The sequence below is a fragment of the Narcine bancroftii genome, chromosome 11, assembly GCF_036971445.1.
Source record: "Narcine bancroftii isolate sNarBan1 chromosome 11, sNarBan1.hap1, whole genome shotgun sequence".
NCBI classification, from domain to species: Eukaryota; Metazoa; Chordata; class Chondrichthyes; order Torpediniformes; family Narcinidae; genus Narcine; species Narcine bancroftii.
This window is the reverse complement of record NC_091479.1, coordinates 90680222-90706353: the sequence shown is the minus strand read 5'-3', so window position 1 is coordinate 90706353 and position 26132 is coordinate 90680222. Positions and strand designations below refer to the sequence as shown.

Below are 26132 nucleotides of genomic sequence, written 5' to 3'. Positions count from 1 at the left end.
TTTTATGCAGTTCCATTCAGTATTTTTTTAAATTGCCTTTAAAATTAAATTTATAGTATTTTGCAACTGAAAAACAGAGTACCTGCATGTAAAATCTGCAAAGAAATAATTTCACTATGGACTGTAATTATCATTACTCGTGGGTAAAATGCATTGGTACCAATGCACACATTCTAATATCAATAAAAAAATCATTTTGTACATATTCAACCAAATTTATATTTTCATGTGATGGCTTTATTTGAGATATCAGTTACACATATCAGTCTATTTTCACTACAAAGAATTCAACAGAGTTTGCAGGAATACATCAGAAAAGAAAAAGCTTAGACAAGAGATTGTTATTTGCATTGAATACTATTAAATTGCAGGTATAAAATAGGTCTTTTAATTAAAAGATTTACAGCAAAGAATAGACTAATTGCCATATGATATGGTTAAATGGCTTTTTAATCTCTAGGTAATTTCAATGCTATTGTAAATCAAAGATATTCTGAAATAGAGTATTTAAATCATTCAATATGTATTTTGTGTACATGTGTATATACATATTTAAATATATAAACTGATTTTCCTTGTTGGATGGTATGCCACGCACCATTCCATCAACAAGTCGTGGATGCTGTGTATAAATAATTCCTCTTTGATATTTAATGTTGCAAGAAATATAACTATTGTGTAAAAGTTTATTAATTTAAATTTATGATGCATACATATTAAAATAAGGCTAAAATTATTTGGTAATTCTGTTAAAATGCAGAAGATAAAAATGGATATTCTCAAGTAATTAAAGAGCTTCTCCAAGATTAGTGTAACATGGTAAAACAGACAAGTGGTTTTTCCATTTCAGACTTTGTTTTTGAACTTAGTATTCAGTTGGGTTAGTGGAGCTGTAAACTGTATATACAGTAAAAGGTTTCAGATGTTTTCCTTTACCAAATGTAATTAGATTCGGGTGGTATGCGACTCTCAACATTCTCCTTAGGTAAAGGCGTATACTGTCTGTGCTTGAAGCTTGCTGACCTTAGGGTGTTCATTAGACTGGCTCCATATCCTAAAAAAAACCGAAAAAAATACTGAACACAACTGATTGATATGTCTCCAACATCTGTACAATTCATATGATGTTGGAATAGTTGGAGTGCAGACCTGGTAAAAGAATTCTTTTATGGTAAACAACAGGGATATGTCAACAAAGCTATGTTAAACTGACAGGATTTCAAAAGAGCAGTTCTGCATTCAATTTACACCAATTAGTTGCACTCTCTATATAATGATTAATTGATGTTTCACTGAAATTTGGATTGCAAGGGAAACCAAATACAGCATTAAAACATTAACTTTATTCGGGTGGTGATTTATAGATTAAATGCAGACAAAGGACTACTGTCAAGCTGCAGAGAAATGTCTTTGGGCTGTAAATGCCTGTAATTCTCCACCTCAGAGGGTTGTGGATGCTTTCACATCAAAAAGAGGTTGATAATTTTTTGGAGATACGGGAATTGGGTGGGAAAATGAACAAGCAACAGGATTGTTCATGATTTTATGGAATGGCAGGGCTGTCTCAAAAGGCTGTATTGTCTGCTCCTGTCTCTGTGTCTTCTGTTATAATTAGTAAAAAGGTATCGAATTGGCTTGGATGCAATACACTCACAAGATCAAATACATTGTCTGAATTATTTGGCAAAAAAAGGGCTGTGAAATAGATCAGAACTGCTGCACACCCTCATTCCCACTTACTCTTGTTACAGTGCCTTCCGTGCCAGCCTTCCCTGCATTCACACTTGTTGGGTTCAATGCAGGATCCATGTGGTCCACAAAGAGGTTCACAAACAGCTGCAGTGAAGAAAAGCGAGAAATTATTTTTCTTTCTCTTTCTCAGGATTTAAGATAGATTCGGTATATCGAGTCCATTAAAATTGCAGTTAATTTGGTTAGAACCCCTGATCATTTACATTTGCCGGACCACATTTTTTTTGAAGGTTTAAAAGTCATTTCATTGACACAATTTTAATTTAGGCATACAACATTTTTGGCCCACAAGCCTGATTACACCCAATTAAAATGCAATCCCCAGTGCATTTCGAACGGTGGGAGGAAACCAGAGCCCCCCGTGGAAAACCCACGCCAACACTGGAAGAACAAACTCCTTAAAGACAGCATGGGATTCAAACCCAAGTCTAAACTGCTGGCGCTGTAACAGAGTTGCACTAACCTCTATGGTAAGGGTGCTGTCCAACATCAATTTAATACTAAATTCACTTTTTAGGCTGGTGTTAAGATAGCAAAATTTGACATAGTTTATAACTGGTATACTCTTGTTGAAGTAATTAGTGGCAATTGTTCTAAATGATCATTTGTGCTTGGGTGCGTCACGTGGGTTAATTCTTATTTAAGTAGATTATATTCATCTTTTGTGTAAATGTTCTCTCTCCACCTCCTTTCTGGGAAGCCTGGACTCAGAATCAGAATTTATTATCATGAACAAGTCAAGAAATTTGGTATTTTGCAACAGCGTCATCGTGCAAACATTCATATTATAACCATCTTACAACATTAATGTAAAAAATAGTAGTGTCTTTTGTAAGGCAGAGTCTTCCCCCTCATGATATTGGGGAAGAAGCTGATCTTGTGCCACTGAGTGCTTGTCTTTAGGTTCCAGTACCTTTCCCCCACCCCCCATGGGAGCAGAGTGAAGAGGGTAAGGCCTGGGTGGTGGGGGTGTTTGAGTATAGAGCTGCTTTTTTTTTTAAAGACACCGCCTCATGTGGTTATCCTTGATGGAGTGGAGTCTATGATGTTGCAGGTCAGGTTAACAACCCTCTGGAGTTTATTCTTGTCCTGCGAGTTGGTGCTTCCATACAAGACAGTGATACAAACAGCCAGATGCTCTCCATGGCTCACCTGTAAAAATTTATGAGAGCCTTCGCGGGACATACCTAATCTCCTTAAGCACCTCCCAAAGTATAGCTGCTGGTGAGCAATCTTCGAGATTGCATCAACATGGAGGCTCCAGGACAGATTCTCAAAGATGTTGACACCCAGGAATTTGCCGCAATACATTTCCAAAAACGTTAGTGTGACAAGTACAAGTTTCACTGAGGTAGGTTATTTTTTTTTCTATTCTAAAGATATATTGACTTTGTATTCGAGTAATTCAAACAAAAAAAAAACTGGACTTGCTCTAGTACTGTTCAGCAAATGTATTGTCTTTCACAACTCCAACTCTATATTTTCTCTCCTTTCCCAATGCATTTATTTATCACAAAGATTAGAAAAAAACACATTAGATATTGGAAATTTGAAATACATGCTGGAAACACTCAGGTAGAATTTGCAGAAAGAGAAACAGGGTTTATACTGCCGAGTGTTCCCAGCAATTTTTTTGGTTTTTTGTGCTCAGTACACAATGTTGCTTCACAATTACAGAAAATAATTCAGAATCCCTGGTATCCTTCCAATCCAAACAACAGTGTTATCCTGGAAATATTAATGCCAAGCACAATTCCCCACCCCTTCCCTAACCAAGAGTAACTGGAATGCAATGAAACTCGGGCTGGTTTGATTACAGAAGGGGGATCTATTTGACCAACTTTCCTCCCGAGTGATGAAGCTGAAAATCCAACTATAAGGGACAGCTAGCACCGTTTATTTGTTCATTTAGTGGCCAAAGATGGTGAAAGTGGTTTTCATCAGTACAATATCAAATTGGGGGCCAATTCTGCACTTTGCTCTCCATTCCACTGATTTCAGTTCTGCCAATTCATTCCTCCAGTAGCAGCCCCAGAGAGCATTGGAACACACCTTCCACAATTCAGCACCATCTGCAACCAATATTGGGTTCAACTCTGACATCAAAGGATCAATGATCTGAATTTCTAAGACTATGATATGGCTTTCAGATACCAATGTTCTCCAAAAACAAATATGGTTCAAATAATTCTGAAATAATTGGAGAATTGAATAATAAAATGCTCAGAATGTTAAAATTTCATTTTAATGATAAAATTAGCTGAATATCAAGATCACTGCAACTTAACATTTTATTAATTTTGTTTAGAGAATTCTTATAATAAAATAAAACATGCAACAATCATGGGCTGTTAGTTAAAAATAAAGAGCAAGATACTTACGCTTTGAACACAGATCACCCTGGTAACCTTTAATGCATTTGCATTTGTTTCTTCCAGTGCATTTCCCTCCATTTCTGCAGGGATGCCGACATTTACCTGCAAAGAGAATTCTACGTCTGAATTTCATACTCCTCACTGCCCATCATTTTTATTCAATGCTCAAATAAACCACATCAAGATAGAAAATGAGTTTATGAAAAAGGTTTAAATATAGGATGCAATATTTATGAATTTCAGTCAGTAAAGCACCAGTCGAGTCCACATCTTTAGCAGTATTGTGGAAAGTTGGTAACTTCCACTTCCTTTATTGTAATCTTTCTAATGTTCAGCTGGAAGCAGTCTTGACTCATTTAAGGGAAGTAGACAGACAATCAAAAAGCACTGCTATTATGTAATCAAAGATAACTTGCAGAGAACAAAATTGCATGCCATCCATAAATAGGAAAATTTGTAAAGAGGTAGCATAAAGGGATTGCATAGGTGGACAATGAAATAAATTGTAGGAGTAATTGTCTTTGGCCATGGACAGAGATTAAATGTTTACTCTGCACCCGGTGCAAGTTCAGAATCAGAGGATAAAAATGCCGGATTAATGATTAAGAAAGGTAAGTGCAGGTCAATTTTTGAAAAACCAGATTTGGTTAAAAAAATAAATCAGAAAAATAAACAAGAAAGGCAGTGAAAAGAAGAGTGACAGAAGTGTATGAGCTAAATTTACAGTACAGCAGCAAATGCATGATTCTGTTAGGAAATGGAGTATTGTACAGTGAAGGGCACAGAGGGTCACCTTTATTCCCAGATGCTCAGCAAGCAAGATGGTAAAAAGACCACATTATGAGAAATGGAAAGGAGAATCACAGCAATGCAATGAATTTCCACATATTAAACCCAGCAATTTAAAAAAAAATCATTTGAACTTCAAGCTACTGATCATTTAAAATCCAAGGTTTCTATCAAGTAATTAAGTTTATAACCCAGAAGATGAAAGCACGATATATGAAACTAGTAAGAAACTAGTAACTGCATTCCTGTGTAATCTGCTTTCTCCAACATACTGGTAAAGTAAATGAAGTAATGTCAGTAAATAATCATGTTCATCCATATTAGCTTTCCACACTGTGGTTTTGGACAATTGACTTGTTAATATTATTCAAGATTCAGCTTTAGAGTCATTTATTCATTTGTACCTTTGGATACCTGATATTGAGTAAAATCCCTGGTATACAGAATTCAAGCAACCACAGTATCAAGAAACGAGCAATAAAAAGGGAAAATAAATTAAAAGAATTAAAATAAATAAGAATAAAATATCAAATATAAATGTTTAAAATTGTAAAATTAAATGTTTTCTGAAGTAACATAAACCTTTGATAAAAATGGGAGCAAACATTCAGCCAGCGAAATGCCTTGGTCGTACTTTGTTCATAGCAGCTGTTTGAATAAAGTTGTGTGAAAAAGCAATGGCGTCGCTCAGGATGAAGAACTGGTTGCTTCTGCTTAGCGTTGGGGTGATTCTCTTAAAGTGTCTCCTTGTCCCTGCTTAGTAAAAGTCACCCAGGTCAGAGGCTTTATCTGTAAACTTTGAAGGGGGAAGGGGATAGTTATCTATAATGTTATTTTTCATCTTTTGGGCAGCTCAGTGGAGTGGGAGGAATCTGTAGATGCAGCGATGATTGGCTTTTTAATTGAATAGTCAAGTTTATGCTTTTAATAAGCATACAAAAATTATGATTTAATTTCTGAGTCAATGGGATTACTAGACAATGGTGGAAATATACGGTACATTGAATGACACAAAATATTTCAAGTAGCTTCACATGAACATTATGAAATAAATCCTAAGTAAAAACACAAGATATTAGAGCAAGAAAGGTAAATTTTAAACAAGTATCTTAAAGAATGAAAAGGGTGGATAGGCAGAAAGCCTTAGAGAGAAAGTTCCACAGATCAGAGCCCTGTGATCTCTGCTGTTGGAGTGATTGAAATGGAGAATGCTTTGAAGGTTGTAGGTCTGGAGTAGACTGCAGAGATAAAGTGTAGGCAGGGAGATGCAGAAGTGGGAGGCAGGGGCAAGGAAGACCATGAAGAGATTTAAAGACATGGAGAATTCTTAAATTTAAGGCAGTGATTTATTCAGGAGTCAATGTATGTTATGAAGCAACAGACTATCATTCAGGAACTACTCAGAAAATTTTGGGTGACATCGAGTTCAATTAGAAATCTATTCGGATTGAGGTTACGAAGGAACACTTTTGAGAAGAAAGATGTTTTGTTAAGCACAGCCTTGATTAGATTGTATTATAAAAAGGTCAGAGAGCAATTGTAGAACGGGAAAAAAATTTACAAGTCTGGTACCAGTGGGTGTTTTCTTTCCATGAAGAGGAAAATATCGATTTTTTTTTTTAAATTTAGAATTAAAATTTATACAAGGAAGAGTCAAAGAGCCAATGAACATTCATCATCAAGATCTACATAGGCAATTGAAAGGACGTTTATCTACTTATTGAGGAGAATATAAAAAATTTTACCACAGGAAAAAAGTTATACAACTGGTATGGCTGCATTTAAGCAGAGGTTAGATTAGCACATGGGAGAAGGGAACAGAGGAAAAAAGGTTTATACTGACTGTTCTCACACAGATCCCCTTCATAACCTGGAGGGCAAATGCACTTGTTGGGATGGAAGCAGCTTCCACCATTGTAACAGGTCGAGGTACAGTTCGCTGAAACAAAGGGAAGAATGAGATGCAGGATTTGATTCTTAATTCAAAATATCAATCACATATCAGAAAAGTAACTTTTAAAAAAAAAATCTTGTGAAGGTCGACTCAGGCACAAAATTAAACCCAACCTCATCACTACTCCAAACATGACTTCAAGGCAGAGCAACTTCTCTCCCATACCCAAATTTTAAATTTAAATTTAGACATAGAGCACAGTATCAGGCCTGTGCTGCTCAATTAAACCTACACACCTATATCTTTTGAAGGGCGCGAGGAAACCAGAGCACCTGGAGGATGCCCATGCAGTCACGGGGAGAACGTACAAAATCCTTACAGTTAGCACCGGATTCAAATCTGGGTTGCTGGTGCCATGACGGTGTTGCACTAACTGTGCCGCCCTGAGCACCTCAACCTGAGCATCACTGCAACTAGAACAATCTTAAACATGCTATCCATATAGAGTAATAGTAACTAAATTATCCCAGCCTAGATTAAATACTGAGCCAGGCCAACATGGAACCCAGCCCAAAATGTTTTTATAAGATTATTATGTACCTAATTTAAGCAGAACCCAACATGGGTAGATAGGTGCCATTGGATTGGATTGGACAGTAAGGCTCCAAATGAATGCCTTTAAGGCTTAACCCATTACTTCATGAAAATTATTTCCATTTGCTTTGATAGCAAAAAATGGTTATTTTAAGGAATAGTAACATGCGAGTTCAACAACTCCAAAACTGGCTTTCTTCCGCCCAGGTATGACCATATTTTCAAATAAATAACTCTCTTTGGGTTTCTTTATTTTATTCTGTTAAGAATGCAAGTTTTAATATACTGATTGGAAGGCAGAAAACATCTGTATTCCATACTTTCTTGTTATCAGCTAGGGCTGATAAGAACCTCCTTCTTGGGTAAAGTAGTAAAAGACATGACCATGATAAACAAATCCCAAGAGAATTCTAAGGAATTGTACTTATATGGAGCAATCTGTCTGAATGTTCCAGAGACCTAGGGACTGAAGGTATAAAAGACATGATTTGTAAGCTATGAGGAGACTCTCTCAGGAATGAGACTAGCTGCTCATGGCTTATTGCTGTAGAGTTCTCATGCTTTGCAAAGTGATTAAAAATCTGTGTAGCTGTATTTATTTTTGTTTTCAAATAACCAAAAGCTCTACTTTAACACTGTCCTATTTTGTGTTTGCCTTCTTTTGAACACCATGCTGGTTATGCTCTTATTTTCAGTGTTATTAGATAATCTTATGCACATATTTAGCCCTTTAACTCGGCCTCATCGTTCACTTTCAAATCTTATACATGCCTAAAATGTTCTAGAAAATATTGCCATTGTAAACTGCATAGGCACAATCCAAAAACTTCCTATTCTTCTGCCATGAACTAGTTTCTTCCCCCAGTCTACATGAAGTTAAAATCCCCATATTAAAATGTCCTTTGTTGCATGGTTGTTAAAAAGCCAAGAATAAAATTACATATTTTACTTTTAGTAAAGTAAAAAAAGTAAAGAAACTTGTTAATGGAACTTGCTCGACTTCTCCAGCACACTTAAACGATACGCCAACTCTTCAGTCTGACTCCAAACCAGGGCCCCACGACCAACTCAGAATCGCCTCTCAATTTTTTTTTGAGCAGCTGCCAACTTTAAATCAGGAGTCTGGACTGAAACTAGAAGGGGGGGGGGGGTCGGTATGGTGTGTGTGGGGGTGTGAGACTTAGTACTTGAATAAGAAAGTACTGGAAGACCCAAATAATAGCTGTTCAGAGTCAATTGATTGCAAACTTTTTCAAGCAGATGTAAATGTCACTTTTCCTTCTGTAACTGCTTCGGATTTGTATGGCACAAGACCTTGGTGTTAAATATGACCAGGTGGTGTTCTCTAGTAGACATATCTGTGATAATGCACAAAAACAAAAGTCACTCTGCTAAATCTGGTTGTTCATCTATTACCTTTATCACAGTTAATGCCAAAGTATCCAGGGGGACAGATGCACAACCCTGGACTGACACACAACCCTCCATTCAGACACCTGGGCATGCAGAGAGCTGTTAGAATGAAGAAAATAAAGTTAAATGTCTATATAGAAATGTTCAGAGAGAGACACAAGTATGTTGTAAAGTCATTTCACTGCTTAATATATTTCACTTAAAAGCTTCATTTGAAGAAATAACAAACCCACCTACTCCTGTGTTTGTCCAAATTACTTACGCTTCCCCATCCCAAATTTCAGATCATTTGGATGGGATGTTAAACTGCTGCCCAGTCTGTTTTCTCAGCTGACAACAAAACTCTGCCGAAAGCCATTTCTGGATAATACTCATCTCTCTCAACATCACTGAAAATGATGATCGCATTGCTGTTTGCAGGAGTTCACTATGTACAAATTACGGTGGCTACAACAACAGTGTCAGAATCGCGCACCACCCCTCCACCCCCACAAAAAAATACTTCATTAATTACAAAAGCCTCTTGGGAGATCCAAAAAGATGAAAGGTTTTACACAAATGCAAGTCTTTATTACAAACTGAAACAGCAGATAATTTGGTGCCAGGACTCTGCCAATAATAAGCAGGTTGCTAAGCCAAGGACCTTGAAAGTATATTCAATGTGATGCCTTCCAGATAAATAATCAATAGCAGCCTTAATTTGTCTGGTCTTTAGCCTATTTGTACAGAATCCAGGCAAGTGAGTGAAAGGCCAACTCCAGATGGAAATGCTCATATTAAAGAATGAAATTTGTCAATTATCTTCACCTGAATCATCGTATTTGATCTTTACAGCTTTACAAAATGCGCAACCACAATTAGAATAGTTAGGGGTTAATTCACTTGCTTGATGTAGTGCAGACACATCAGATTGAATCTTTCTTTTATTTCTTTCCCATCCCCTTCAGTCTAGTCCCTGCCAAACTCTCACCCCTCCCCATCTCCCGTGTTCCTCATGCACAATGTTCCTGTCGAGATCAAGAATCTGTATAATTTCAAGTCCTCTCCAACGGAAATCATCCACTTTCATGTTGCACGTTCAAAAGTAAATATTGAAAAGGACTGATATTTGAGACATTGCACAATTTTTCTGGCTCTGAAGATCAGAAAAGCAAGGCAGAAAAAAAAAAAACAAAATAAGGAGGAAATTGCCTTTTAGCTGCTGGGTTTTTTTTTAAATTTAAAGATAAGGCATGCTAACAGGACCTTCCGGCCACAATCCCACACTGCCCAAATACACCCAATTAACCTACCAAACCTGGACATCTTTGGAATGTGGGAGGAAACTGGAGTACCCAGTTAAAAGCCCAGAGACACAGGAAGAACGTACAAATTCCTTACCGGTTTCGAACCCAGTTTTTAATGCTAATTGCTGCACTAACTGAGCGCCCATCAATCTACAAGATTTTAATGATATTACCTGCACTATCCCCGTATTCAAAGTTACGGTCAGAGAACACACATGACATCACATACAACCCTGAGATTCTTTTTCTTGCAGGTGAGGCAGAATTACCAATTATTGGTAGTGCAAAAAACTGTACTCAATAGGATATGCATAGATGTAAACAAATAAAGAAATGTAAACAAATTTACTGAGCAATACAGAGAGAGAAAAAGAAAATCAATAATGTGCAAGAGTAAGAGTCCATAAAGAGTCCCCGTTTGAGATTGTTGTTGAGGAGTCTGATGGTGGAGGAGTAGCAGATGATTCTGAACCTGGTGGTGCGAGTCTTGTGGCACCTAGACCTCTTTCCTGATGGTAGCAGTGAGAATAGAGGATGGGCTAAGTGGTGTGGATCCTTGATGATTGCTGCTGCTCTCTGACGGCAGCATTCTGGAGACATTCTTGATTTCTGTGGTGTCCTGGGTTGTATCAACTACCTTTTGCAGGGCTTTCTGCTCAGCGGTATTGGAATCCCTATACTAGACCATGATACAGCTGGTCAGCACACTTTCCACCACACATCTGTTGAAATTTGCCTGGGGTTCTGATGTCACACCAAACCTCCTCAAACTCCTGAGGAAGTAGAGGCACTGACGTGCTTTCTTCACTATGCCATTAGTGTGTAAGGTCCACAAAAGCTAGTGACTCACTCGGACTTAAATTTATTGATCCTCCCTACATCTGATCCCCAAATGATCAGTGGATTGTACACCTTTGGTTTTCCCTTCCTGAAGTCAATGATCAGCATCCTGCATCCTCTTAAAATATTTTGTGGTGCTTGGAACTGCAGAGCACTACTAGGTACAGAATTCTAAAGGTTTCCTGGCCTATTGGTGAAAAAATTTATTTTCATCTGTCCTGAATATTGTATTAGGAAGGCAGAGAGGAATGGGGTTCAAATGCATACAAAAGATATTAGTGTAGAAATGAAGGTTGTCATGGACATGGAGGGATAACGGGTGTTTGTTCCTATGCTCCACAACTCTATGGCTCTATATTTTGAGACAATGATCGCATCTTCTAGACACACAGCCTTTGGAACAACTTTTACCTCTTAGCTGGTAAAATCTTGGAAGATCAGATTGATTAAAATTTATACTGAATGTAGTGGGGTTCCTTGCACAGCTCCAGAAGCACATAGATGAGCCAGTGCACTCAGCCTCTCATCTTACACTCCAATATGCTTGTTTTCTGGAGAGGGCAGGCATGCTTCAATAACGTGGACAGTCCTTCAAAGGCAGCACCGAGCCAGTGATGGATTAACCATTAACCTTCACTCAGCTAGACACCATTTTACGTCAGGAGCTCTCCCACCATTTTGAAGTAGAGATAGGAAGGACAGGGAATAAGATGGAGAGGAATAATAAGGAAGAGAGAAGGAATAATTCAATCTGAAATATCTACATTATCACAAGTAAATTAATGAAAATTATCCATTTGTTGTTATTTGTCCACTAATATTAGATAAGGTGAGAAAGGCCAGATATGATGATTCAGATTAAAATAAATGACAAAATTGATTTTGCACTTTAAAAATTAAAGAAACACAAAATCTGCAGATTCCTGAATTTTGAGTGAACAAAGAGAAGCTGGAGGGCTCAGTGGGTCAGGCAGCAACAATGGAGAGGGATGGTCAGTCAATATTTCAGGTGGGGCCATTTTTTGAGACTGACAGCCTTGACAAAGAGCCCCAACCTGAAACACTGAGTGGCCATTTCTCTCCATGGAATGCCGCCTTACCAAACACGCTGTTAAAAATTACACTGGCACAACATTTAAGTCATGTATCATAGAATTTTTCTGAACGTAATTGTCTTTTTTCCATAAATGTGGACAAGAGCAAAACATGTCAAAGGGACCACGAGAAAGCTGTAGAAATTTGCTAATTATCCCAATTTGAAGCATTGGTTCAATGCCTGAGGCCACCAGGACAGGCATCAGTGAGTTGGCGGCAGTTCATTCAAAGTAATAGGGCTGCTTATTTTCCTTGCAGGATATTGCTGAAATTGAAATATTTTCTTAACATAATGCTTCATTTTAATCCCCTCTTTTGGCTCACAAAATAGCTCAAATAGTTTCAGTTTAATTTGTTTATTTTTTTCCTAAATTTATTCTCCTACTCCTTTAATCTTCTCACTTCTGGAGGGTTTCTACATCAAATCCCTGCCAAGAGGCCAAACAATACAGCTCTGTGATGGCTGCTAGAAAGTACCAGGCAATTTGCCTGCCTGCTTTCCCTGCCTTCCCTGGGTAGCTTGAAGCAACAACTCAAGAAAAAAAAAAGGCACAGACTCCATGAACAGAACACAGTGCATTAGTTACAGAACTGATCTATCTTTAAGATTTACAAAAGCATCTTTATTCATCTGATTGCAGTTTTAAAAAAAATGCAAAGTTTATTTTTAAACTTTTTTTTTTTAAATGTTACCTTTTTCACAGTGAGGTCCGTAGAATCCATCAGGGCACTCACAGACCTGTCTCTCTGTACAATAACCTCCATTGCGGCATCCCCCTGGACATTTGGCTTTGCGTGTAAAAAAAAAGGTCAATATTGAACATCTTTTACATATACAGTTTTTGTTATCATTCATATTCTCACGTGTCTATGCAATTTCTGAACAATGACAAAAATGTACCAAAAAGATTAAATGCTCCACAATTTATAGATGCACAGATTTAATTAAGCTGCATTTTCGCAAAATAGCTCCCTGTACTTAAAACATGGTTTCATAATTTGTAGTGTTTTCTTTTCTACCAAATGTCCATTTGGTTGGAATTACCAGAGATTTTATTTTAAATTTGTCATACCAGACTATTATTAACTTATGTGGTCTGCCTTTAACAATTCCTTGTTCAAAACATCCACAATTTACACAAATTCCAATTCGGTGAAAAAATGCCAACCATTTCACACAGGAAGGCTCATAGACTCCTGGTGGTATTTTAGGGCAAAAGTGGAGAAGGGTAGTGAGAAAAAGCCAGAACCAACCTTCTCCACTGTTATCTAAAACTGTAAGGGTAAAATTGAACCAAATCCTAATTATGGAAAACTATGTCCAGTTTTGCATATTTAAAGAGGAGCCTCATTTTCTTCCTGTGGACGTCCTACAAGCATATTCAAAGGAATGGAAAATGGCGAAAAGCAATAGGTTCAGAAGACAACAGTAACGGGCCTTTTATTAATTCCTCACCTCCATCTGTCGGGGCAGTGGAGTTTTGATTAAACTCCCAAGCTTTGGTGAGAAACAATTCAGGATGAATACAAATTAAAATCATCATTCTACGTTATTATTTTATCAGAATTAGATTGGGAATTGTTAAAACAATAACGACAGAGAAACACAAAAGTCTGCAGATGCTTTGACTGTAGTAAAAACATACCAAAATGCAGGAAAAACTCAGCTGGTCTTTTCGGCGTCCATAGGATACAAAGATATACTGCCAACATTTCACACCTGAGCACTTCTTCAAGGAATAAGCAAAATAAGCCAGAAGCAGGACATCTTAGAATCCAGTGCTCCCATTGTGGTCTCCTCTACATCGGAGAGACAAGGATGCAGACTTTATTGAGCACCTAGGCTCTGTCTGCTGCAATAGCATGGATCTCCCGCCCCCTTTTCAATTCCTGATCTCATTCCCTTGCTGACACGTCTGTCCGTGGTCTCGTGCACAGCCAGACTGAGAACACCCACCCTAAGTTGGAGAACAACACCTCATCTTCTGACTGGGCACCCTCCAATCAATGGCATTAATACATAAATCAACTTCTCTGACTTTTGTTAACCCCCCCCCCCCACTGCACTTCTCCCCCCATCACCTTCCCCCAGCTCTGTCACTCTCCCTTCCACCTCCTTTTGCACAAACGTGACAATTCTTACCTCATCCCTTATTTAACATCTTTTGTTGGTCTGGGTTCCTCACCCAGCCAGCATTGTCTAAATTCTGAGACTTTCTGAGATTTCCTGCTTCCGGCTTATTTTGCTTATTCCTTGAAGAAGGGCTCAGGCCCAAAACATTGGCAATATATCTTTGTCTCCTATTGATGCAGAAAAAGCCAGCAGAGTTCCTGCAGAATTTTTGGTGTATTTCTATTATTGTTTTAACACTCAAGTTACATTTCACATTGATGTATTTGGCTTCAATAGTTTTTCTTTTGTTTTATCCCATAACTTCAAAAATAGAGGTGGAGAGGGTGAGCAAATTTAAGTTCTTGGGAGTCACTATCTCAGAGGATCTTTCCTGGACCTAACACACTAATGGCATCAAGAAGAAAGCACGTCAGCACCTCTACTTCCACAGGAGTTTGCTGAGGTTTGGTATGACATCAGAAACCCTGGCAAATTTCGACAGATATGTGTGGCAAGTGCATCACTGACTGGTTTGGGGACACCAATACCCCCCAAATGTAAAGTCCTCCAAAAGGTAGTGGACACAGTTCAGAACATCACAGGTAAAACCTTTCCCCATCATCGAGAACATCTACAGGGAACGCTGCCGACAGAGGATCCAGCACACGCTCTGTTCTCGCTGCTACCATCAGGAAAGAGGCATAGGTGCTACAGGACTCGCACGAACCAGGTTCAGGAACAGCTGCTAGCCCTCCACTGTCAGACTACTCAACAACAAACTCAATCGGGGATTCATTTAAGGACTCTGACTTGTGCACTTTATTGATTTTTAAAAAAAATTCTCTCTGTAAAGCACAGTTTGTTTTCATTTTGTTATCTATATATGGTTCTTTATTAGTTGACATTGAATACAGTAATTTTTTTTACACTTGCCTTGTCTGCAAGAAAAAGAATCTCATGTGATGACGTGTATGTACTCTGACAATAAATCTGAAAATCTGATCATTGTTTCACTGTTTTAAGTATCAAACTACCAGCAAGATTATTTTATTTTTAATACTTGATTTTAATTTTACCACCAATCCATACTTGATATTTAAATCTACTTGTTTCAACTTTGTACGATTGACAAAAGCAACATGACAGGGAGGAAAAGATCTACTGACCTCTTTGGCAAGTTTTGAAGAATATTGCATTGTGAGGGGTCCGAAGTACAACATTCCCTTCAGCATCCATAACCACCACGGTGACTTCAAAAGCTGCCACCCCATCCTGGCCACCAAGACAAGGAAATCCAATCTGCACAACTAAGTTGTCGCAATGGCAAAAACATCAAGAACAATTACAAAATAATTCCGCAGGTGTACATTTAACATTAAAGTAATGTTTGAAAAACATCCAAGTATCACTTATTCTTTGATAGCAAGGGGTTGTGCAAAGTCTAGACAAAAAGTGTGTTTCTAGAAAATTGTCCGAATAGAGATTTTCCATTACCCAAACCCTTGGCAAAATTTGAAAACAAAACCCTTGACAGCAATTTATTGTTTCATTTGCCTTTTCACCCCAAGTCCAAAGCCCGCTGCGCAGCTCAGACGGCAAAGTCCTCCTCAGCGACAAGATCTCCATCCTCAACCGATGATCAGAACACTTCCAATCTCTTTTCAGTGCCAACCACTCAGTCCAAGAATCCGCCCTGCTCCAGCTCCCTCAACAGCCCTTAAGGCTAGAGCTGGATGAGGTCCTCACCCGGGAAGAGACATATAAGGCAATTTTATTGAATTATTATTCTCATAAATCCCATACGAGCATATTTTTATTTCCATGATGATGAATTTCTGTCACACAAACCATGGTAACATGACAGTAGCATGCCATCAGTGCTCTGTGGTTAATAAGGGATTACTTAATGGGGTATGTGAGTGGGGAAAAAAAATGTTCAGAACCACTGATGTAGACAAACTGGGAAAGTGAGCCAAGGAAAAGCAGATGAAATTTAACTAAGTCAAGTGCAACATTTTGGATTTTGGTAGGTTAAATCAGAGCAGGACTTGCAGTGAATGATATGGCCCCATGGAGTGTTAGAGGGGAAAAAAAAAACTTAGGTGTACAGTGGTAACGTAGGAAGACAGGGTGAAGAAAGCACTTGACACACTTGTGTTCATTATACAGGGCATTGAGTCCAAGAGTGGGAACATCATATTACAACTTCACAGGACATTGGTGAGACAGCACTTGGCATATTTTTGGACACCCAGCTGTAGCAAAGATATTACTAAGCTGAAAAGGGTGCAAAAAAAGATTAACAAGAACGTTTCCGGGAGTAGTAGGCTTGAATTATAAATAGGCTATGTAGGCTGGGAGTTTTCTCCCTGGAACATGAGGCTAAGGGGGAAACTTAGAGGTTTATTTTTTTTAAAATAGTATGCCAGGATAAGGTAAATAGTCATAGCTTTCTCCTCCAGAGTAGGCGAATCTAAATCTAGAGAGTATAGATTTCTTGTGAGAACTTGAGGGGTACCTTCAGTGTATGGAATGAGCCGGGGGAGGTGGTAGAAGCGGTGACAATTGTTATGTTCCAAAGACATTTGGAAAGATACATGGATCTGAAATAATGAAAAGGATATAGGCTGAATGCAGGGAAATAGTACTAGCTTGGTGGTATGAACACGTTGGCCAAGGGGCCTATTTCCATGCTGAAGGACTCCATGATATGGGGAGAAAGCTGGAACGGAGTATTGAATGTTGATGATCAACCATGATGACATTGAATGGCAGAGCAGGCTCGAAGATTCAGGTGACTTATTGGTCCTATTCTCTGTGTTTCCACATTTAGCATGAAACTACATTGTTAATTAACGTGCTGTCATATTGGCCTAACCCAACATGATTGAGTGAAATCATATCAACTGAATAAACTGATAATAAAATTGATTTTACCAGGAGTCCAGCAGATCAGCAAGTATCTCTGAAGCAACTTCATTAGTTATTTCTTTGGAGAGGTCTATTTAAATTGCTTGGGGCTTAAATTTCATTAATAAGCATAAGAAATGAATTCATCCTGTGCTGTTAAATTTTAGCTATTCATTGGTATTTCTTTTCAAAACAAAAAAAATTAAGAAAGTGCCAAGATTTGATAGTTTGTTTGACAGCAAAATACTAAAGCGTTGTTCCCGTCTTACAATGCCGAGTAGCACAAACCATCAGACCGTGGCACATCTCATGGTGTGTGAATCCAGCAGCGTGTCATCATGGTCGAGTCCACCACTTTCCTGACTTGATTGGCAAAGAGATCATAACACAAAGACCAGATGTAGGTCTGAATTTATTCCCCACTCCTCAGCTGCAGCCAACGGTTAGGCTCAGCTCCTTAAGAAAATCAAATTCAATGCAAACTAGGGGATTGACTGGTGTTTTTAACAAACCCCACTCAGGATTTTGAAAGAAAACAAAATCACATTTGTCATCAGATCTTTTAAATTTAGCAGTGAATAGTTTATAGCCGTTCCTTGTGTAATGAATGGGTTGGGTTTTTTTTTACAGATATCACAAGTCAGAAAATACATTTAAGAAATTACTTGATAAAGTAACCATACCTCCACAGTACTTCAATGAATAGCATACAAGACCCATTAGAGAGTAATTACTAAAGGTGATGACAGGAACTAGTCCAGTCATTCATAGGAACAAATTTTAGGGCATACATCAGGCTTTTAATTTAAAAATATTAGAGGAGTTTGAGCGTGTGTAGGGCTGTCTGTAAGTTGGGGATTCACAACCCGGGAACAATCTGCATCTGTTCCACAGTTCATCGTATTCAGACTTTTATACAACCAATGCACACAAAAAAAAGTTGGCTGGTCATTCTGCTTTCCAAAATGTTTCTTTAGGGTTACAAGAAAGCAGATGGTAGTTCAAAAGTTCAAGTGTTGAAACCAATATACTTAACATGGAGGAAAGTGAGGGATGCAAAACGTACTGACCTGTGGCCTTGTGCGAGATGGTCGCTCGTAATGGAATGTTCACTGTTGGATCACCCATCACATCTCTGTCCAATGACCGAAGAGATTGGAATTCGTAAAAATACACAGCCTGCAAGGGTCAGTTATAGAGTTTACATTTAATTTTCTTGTGTAAATCTGGTCAATAATGATCAGATCTGAAGAGGAACAGAACTGATCATTTTAAAGTATGCAAGATTTCAAGTTATGAATGCCACCTGGTTCTTCAAGCAGGTACAACTTTGCCAATGTTCGAATCTTACAAAACAGAGGATCCATTGAGAGGCTATACTACTTAACAGAGAACTGACTAAACTTGAAACATCAACTTCTACTGGATTAATTAATGTCTTACGGCTATGATGAGAGGAAAATTCAATATTCATTTAAAAGTGCAAAATTAAATTTTATATTCTTTAAAAAGAAAGCTGAAAAGATGTTAGCACATACTAGTATTACCAGCTATGTCAGTAGTGTGATTTTTGCCCAAATCCAAAGGGCATTACAGAAGTAAAACATGAAAGTCCAGACACCGTGGATGAAGTAAAAACACAAAGGTGGAGAAACTCAGCAGGTCAAAGAGTGTACTTTATATAGCAAAGATAAAGGTACATAACCAACGTTTCAAGCTTGAGCCAAAGGTATATGACCATTACAGGTATTGCTTGATATGAAAATTCCTGAATTGTTCTGTGCTGCCACACACTGGCTAACTGGGAGATTGCGCATAGATTCACACAAGAAAAAAAAGATTTGGCAGAATTTAATCAGTTTCCACATCCCACACAATGAGTATGACCAATTCAAGGTTGGAGCAGGTCTTGGAAGCACTTCAAAAACAAGCATAGGAATTGTATTGAATTGAATCAATCCCCTTTCCACCCAACGCAAATCATTACCTATATACCTCAAAGCGGTTGCAGATCGCACATTTCTTCAATGCCCATTCTCATTCATTCGAATTCCATCCTAACCCTCAAATTCTTCTACCTGAATGACTCTGAGGGAAGGTGGTTGATTGTCAATGAATCTCTATGTTGTCTCATCTCCACCAGGGCTCTACTACTCCAGAAAATCATGAAAACATGAAAAATCAGCCAATGAGGCATTAGGAAAGCAAAGTTCGATTCATGAAAAATCAGCCAATGAGGCATTAGGAAAGCAAAGTTCGATTCATGAAAATGAAACAAATTAAAAAATGTTCCACTTAGAACAGAGATGCATAAGAATTTCTTCAGCAAGAGGGTGGTAAATCTGTGGAATTTGTGGCCATAGGTGATTGTGGAGTGGAGGCCAATTCATCGATAAGCCAGGACGTCAATGTTTATGGGGAGAAGGTCAGGCAATGGAGCTGAGTGGGGAGATGGATCAACTCATGATTAAATGGAGGGGTAGACTTGATGGGCTGAATGACCTGTTCCTACTCTTATGACTTATGGTCATGGAATGGTAGAATAGGTGAAGAAAGAGGCTGTTGGACTGGGTGCAGAGAGAAAAAAAACTAAAGGATAGAAAATAATGACAATATTTTTTATTTAATTGAGAACAGCCCTGGGCTGTCACCAGCTACTGATCATTTTCTAAATCTACACGAGTATTCCATCCTGTAATTCAGCATCAGATTGAGCTCAAGTGCAGACAAGATAGAATGGGAGGCTGAGAAACAGGGGGTTGGTTGTAGAGGAATCAGTGGGCTAAAATTATAGAGGGATGTTTTGAGGCTCAGAGGGGAAAGAGTAAGAGATTGCAGTGAAAGACAAGCAATATCAAAAAGTTCAATCACTGTTCAAAGGTTAGAGGAAAAATATGGAGAACTAATCCAATATACAAGAAAGGGAAGAGATTATGGAAACCAGTTCTCCTCGAATCACATGAATTTAAGATTACAAGTATTCAGAAAAATAAAATCACAGCTTATGTGTTTTCTCCCACCCCACACAGTTTTAAAAAAAAAAATTAGGTTTCATAAGCAATTCCAAAAATATGAGATAAATGCAAAACTGCAGCACGTGCTCAGGGAAATATGGTTAAGTGACACAACTTTCCAAAATCGGACAAGAGGGAGACACTGAAAAAAGGTGATTCATGTTGAAATACATGAAGATGCCGCTCATCTTCAGGAACATAAACAGTACACACAGAGCTGACAGCAAAGAAGGTAAGCAGAGGATATGCTATGAAAACACCACACCATATATTAAAAATGCATGGGATGTCTCATCGTTTTTTTAATTTACTGTCAGCAAAATGAACATATGAGACATTTTAAGTTTTAAAAAATTTAAACATACAGCACGGTAAAAGGCCCTTTTGGCCCATGAGCCTGTGCTGCCCATTTACTCCCAGTTGAACTACAACCCTGATATGTTTTGAAAGGTGAGAGGAAACCAGACATCCGGGGAAAACCCAAGCAGATACAGGGAAACGTACAAGCTCCTTACCAGATTCGAAACCCATTGCGCTAACCGCTAAGCTAACCATGCCACCCTATAAGTAGGACTATATATGTAAGATTAAGCCTTGTGACCCAAGCTTGTGCATTGAAGATCACGGCAGACTGTGTACCTCATGAACTTCACACTCTAGCTCCTACATTGTTTGATTCTGATCCTCTCTTGACCTCGGGTGTGAATACACATACAGTTAATGGAAATGATGGATGGGAAAAGCAGCAAAAAAATTATGGTTGCACCATTGTAACAGCAAGTTTACCAATCAATTTTTAGGGCTACCTTTCTCAGCCATGTTAATTCCACAAACAATTCTGAGATCCATGAAGTCCATCAACTATTGTAATTATTGTAACTATTGTAAGTGCATCCACCGCATTAGCAGATGGGCCTCACAAATTCAGCAGCTGCACCTCTCATGTTTGCCAGAGTCTGCATGTTCTTCTTGTGACAATATGGGTTTCCTCACCCAATCCCTTCCTCCTGCATCCCATAGATGTTCGCATTTAGTAAACATTGGTCACGTACATGGAAGGGAGGGGTACGCAGGGCAACGAGCTGGGTGCAGATCAGTGGAACTTGGCATAGTGTTTCAGCACTGACTAGAAGAGACAAAGGGTCTGTTTTCTGTGCTGTAATATTTTGTGTGGGACAATGGGTTAATTGCTCTCCACTGGCCACCGTGACAGAGGTACACCAAAGAAGAGGTACAAGGACTGCCTAAAGAAATCTCTTGGTGCCTGCCACATTGACCACCGCCAGTGGGCTGATAACGCCTCAAACCGTGCATCTTGGCGCCTCACAGTTTGGCGGGCAGCAGCCTCCTTTGAAGAAGACCGCAGAGCCCACCTCACTGACAAAAGGCAAAGGAGGAAAAACCCAACACCCAACCCCAACCCACCAATTTTCCCTTGCAACCGCTGCAATCGTGTCTGCCTGTCCCGCATCGGACTGGTCGGCCACAAATGAGCCTGCAGCTGACGTGGACTTTTTACCCCCTCCATAAATCTTCGTCCGCGAAGCCAAGCCAAAGAATTATCTCTAGCATAGGAAGGTGATGGAAAAAAAATCATGGAGAGTCGATGGGAATCTGATGGAGAATAGGCTCTAGAAAAACAAGTGAGGAAATGGAACTGATGTCGAGGCTCTGATAGATGGCATGGACTCCATGGGCCAAATGAGGAAAAAAAATTGCAACAATTTCTCCATGTAGAGAATATCAAGACACATTTGACAGGCATCAGCCATTTAGATTACAATGAAGACCATTTAAACCTTTACAAATAAGAATATTTGTTTGAAACTAATTTCGTACATTTTTTAAAAAAAAAACTATGCACTTTGTATAGCTTATATGGAAAGCCTCTTTTATTATGCCCCTAAAGGTAGCTTTGAAGTTCAGGATAAAGTTCTGTTAATATGCTAAGCAGATTTTTTTTTCTGATTATGATCATAATGGAATAATCATTCATCACTACAGCCCTGGCTGGGAGAAAAACAAAACTTTTGCAATAACTCTTCAGCCATCTAATGTTTACATCTGCAGAATTTAACACCTTATTGAATACTTGCTTATTGGATTTTATGACAATAAAAAAAAAGGCATGAATGTTAAAAAGATAGATCTAAAGTTATTAGAAAATAATAGCCCACCTCTAAACCTCAATTATCCCCTGCTTCTCATGTATACAGGTATTTCCCGACTTATGACAATTGGGACCAAAGGATTGGTCTAATCTTGAAATGGACGCAAGTCGGAATTTTGCCTGTGCGCGTGGAGTACCGAAGTCTTAAAACAAACTTTGTAGTCAAATCTTTTTTTCTTCGTAGATTTGACGATAACAAAGATTCCTGAATTTGATGAGTCTTCCCACATTCTGGTCCAAACTTACATTTATTTGCCGGCGTCCCGGGGTCCGTAGTCTGGGCGTGGCCATTTTGATTCCTGTGCGCATGCGCGAGTCTTCAGTTGGCGCATGCATGCGAGTTCGTGTATTGGAGTTCAGCTGGCCCATTGGCTCGAGTTAAGCTATTGAATTTGCGCCTTTAACTCTCGTGCATGTGCCAACCGAACTCCAATACGCCAACCCACCACACATGCACCAACCGAAGACTCGCGCATGCGCACAGGAATCAAGATGGCCGCCCCAAGCCTGAGGATCCCGGGACGCCGACTAACAAGGAAAGTTTGCACATTTTGGCTCTTAAATGCCCTGTTGTACTTTCTCAAGTACAAAATAAACTGCATACATTTTATAATTTTTCTTAATTTTTAAAAAAATTTGGTCGTGATGGGGTGCAACTATCATCAGGTTACAATACCTCAAGGGAGTGTGAAAGTCAAAGAAACAACATCTCTCTTTATAGATGGTTTGGAATTTTACTTTTCAAATTGATAGTAGGGCTCTCTGGTACTTCTCCTAAAGTAAACATGAGATTTAATACAGTATTTATTTTGTGACTGGAGATGCAGAGCAGACTGCAGATACTGGAATCTAAAGCTAAACACCATCTGCAGGAGAAACTCAACAGATCAAGCAGCATCATTGGGAGAAAAAGAATAGTTCAGATGAAGGACACCAGCCATGAACATCAACCATACTTTTTCTTCCACCGATGCTGAATTCTGAGATTGTATTTAGCTTTATTTCAGAATTAGCACTTTCACTTTCAGTAATTGTAGTAAAACAGACATCATAAAGTTTACCAATTGTTGTTTAATGACATTTTAGAATTGGGATCATTTGACTGGTTTGGTGACTTTCTGAAACATTTTCTCCCAATTACAACGATGTTAGTATTTTGCAAACAGCCTTAATCCATTGAGAAAGCAGGTGGCAGGGGGTGGGAAACAGCTTTTAAACAGATGGTAATGACTAGTCATGACACAAAGCAACACCAAGGAATGAATCCTAAAAAATACGTTGTGCCCTTTAAATGTGCACATGGATGCAATAGCAGTAATTTCACGAGATCATCAATGATCTTTTTATTTTCATCAGGGCAATATTGAGAAAATGCCAAGATCACTCATCTTCCTGACTTTAAATCGTGGTATTTGCTGCATTAAATAATGATGACTTTGAAATTTTACCAAGTGTTAATTAGGTGATAAGCAATTGTATATTATTTCTAGTTTAAATCCAATGCCAAATGCAACAATTCTAGTCAATAAAAATAATTAAGAAGTCAGTTATAAAAAATTGATTGCAACATAAACTGTGGTGTGCTTGATTAGAATTTTAATTCTTGACTTTTTTTTTAATTTTCCTTTGGAGTGCCCATTTTTTCTGTAGCTACGATGTTTGCCACATAAACACGAAGTTTGTGTCCGAATAATGTACAATCCCAGTTCAACCAGATGTAGAAACAAGATAGCTATCAAACCTTCTTTTGTAGGCAATAAACTCTCCTCTGAGATGTTTATCACTGTTACTTTCTGTTAATAGATGGAACAGATGGCTGCCACATGCATATTGCACAGACTAAAGTAGTATCTCTGTTGCTTTAATCTTGGTTGGCATGCTCAACACGAGGATGCAAAATACCACATTGGAACATGATAAAAAAATATTAAAGCTTCAAAGCAGGTCCAGTTTCAGCAAGAGACACTTTCCATAAAACGAGGCTTACAAGTTACAGGCAAAATTCACATCTACCTTCAAGCTACAAATCAAGGTTTTCTTATGTGCGATGAAACTTGCTGCAAGAGCTCAGGACTTCTGGGATTGGGAGATGGAAATGATATCAGGGCTGGGCTAAATTTCATCCACAAATAGAACACTGGCAAAATGAATAGAGTTAGGATTAGGAAAAAAAAAAGGCAAAATTCTTAATCTCTAATGGATTGAGCACAGATAACAATGTTGATCATAATTGCAATTTGGAAATGCATCAATATAAATAATTTGACAGGTAGCTTTGAAAACAAAACTTTATTTGAAGGATCAGAATGTTAGAATATTATTTTAATTTCCTGTAACAATAAGATATGCTTACATCTCCAGTACAAAATCAGAATCAATACCATCTCAAACTTCAGTGCTTTTCAGTTTGTGTCGTAGAACACATGCATGCTCCGACCTTTCATGTGGAGTCAAATATAATTATTTTCAAACCAAAGAACATCTTAAATTTACTCCCCCAGAAAGCTGGCAGGCCGAGCTTTCAGACATCATTGAAGTATTTAATTGAGCATGAGTTGTGAAATGGGGTTGGCTCGGCTCCTTACCTGTCCCGTCGCCTGCCAGGTGAAATTGAGGGCTTGGATGTTGACTGGAATGGCTGGCATTCTCTGCTGGGCTTTCCTGAAATCGTGAGTGAACGGAGCCATTTTACCGTCGGAAACGATGAGAATATCCTCTTCAAAACCTGAAAGGGGGGTGGTTTCAGGGTGGTTAAGAACGATTCCCTCAATTTGACCAGATGCCCCCCCCCCCAAGAAAAAACACAACTTCGTGAAACTTGCCCGTGACTTCTCACAACTTGCAAAAGTTTGGCAAAGAGGCCACATGAAATAGGTTTGATTTTATGCTATTAGGGGCAATCATTTCCTCCCGTTTTATTAAACAAGTAACATCAAATGAGTTTCGTTCCAGATGTCAGGGGTATTAACTTTAACTATCTTTTTTTTTAAAAGATGCATAAAAAGGGATGACACCTCGTTTTCTTTTGGAAATGCAACGTTTGCAGCCCAGTTGTCCCCCAAAACCACGGGCTTCGTGGCACGTCCTTGACAATAAATCCTGCAGATGTTATCAACAGCAATGGTGCGAAAGTCAGCCTCAGGAGAAGCGCCGCACCCAGTCTGTGAACCACACTTCCCATTCATTTCGCATTGCTGCCGACTGGTCCATCCTCCGGCTGGCTGACCTGCTGGCTGGGGCTGCCCGCATCAAACAACGAGCCCTGCAGGGCTTCTTTCTTTAAATAAGGGGGGGAAACCATGAAAATGCATCAAATTCTTCCAAGAAGCCCCTAATGGCAAAGAAGGCAAGAGGGGCGTAGTGAGAAGGGTGGTGCTCACCTAGGAGAACCCTGGCTTGATGTGCATCTATCCACATGCTGAGGCTGCCTTCAGCCCGGCTGGCTTCGCTCAGCAGAACGAGGAGCTTCACCGACATGCACAGGTTGGCCGCCAGTGCCCGCGACCACCCCATCCTCATCGCCTCTCCACCTCGCTCAGCGCGGCCGGTCCGAGCTCACCGAGTGCTCCCTCTGCCCCACTTCACATTCTCTCCCCAACCCGGGCTGCGTGCGCTCGGCGGCCACCCGAGTGAACGCGACGGGGCGCGCCCCCGCGCCTGGCGAGGCGCGTTCCCGCCGAGCCCTGGGACAATTGGCAAGGCGAGTCAGACGCGAGGGTCCGCCGGCACCGCGATGGAAGGGGAAAAGTCAAGCAGGGTACTTTATACAGCAAAGGGTGCAGAACCAAAGGATCCGGCTTGAGCCCCTTCATTGATGAGTTTCTCCAGCAAAGTGTTTTTACGACTGATCGTTATGTCCAAAAGAGTGTATGCGAGGTTTAAAAACT

General features: G+C 39.1%; 1 protein-coding gene across 1 annotated transcript; it reads right to left on the bottom strand.

Annotated features, from left to right (window-relative positions):
* Positions 1-25906, bottom strand: wif1 (wnt inhibitory factor 1). The gene is made up of 10 exons (XM_069902834.1): positions 25626-25906; positions 24831-24970; positions 18132-18240; positions 15318-15458; positions 12732-12827; positions 8821-8916; positions 6760-6855; positions 4134-4229; positions 1741-1836; positions 1-1054 (listed from the first exon to the last, which is right to left on the bottom strand). Exons 1-10 carry the CDS (start codon positions 25762-25764, stop codon positions 933-935), a joined length of 1131 nt encoding a protein of 376 aa, XP_069758935.1. The 5' UTR covers positions 25765-25906; the 3' UTR covers positions 1-932.
* Positions 25907-26132: the final 226 nt, after the last annotated feature.

Excerpts from the sequence above, each read along its gene's own strand:
- wif1 (XM_069902834.1), bottom strand. The coding sequence starts at position 25,764 with ATGAGGATGGGGTGGTCGCGGGCACTGGCGGCCAACCTGTGCATGTCG. Across the intron at positions 1,837-4,133 it reads GGGTGATCTGTGTTCAAAGC|CTGTTTGTGAACCTCTTTGT; the intron begins GTAAGTATCTTG and ends TCTTCACTGCAG. Across the intron at positions 1,055-1,740 it reads CGGAAGGCACTGTAACAAGA|GATATGGAGCCAGTCTAATG; the intron begins GTAAGTGGGAAT and ends GGTTTTTTTTAG.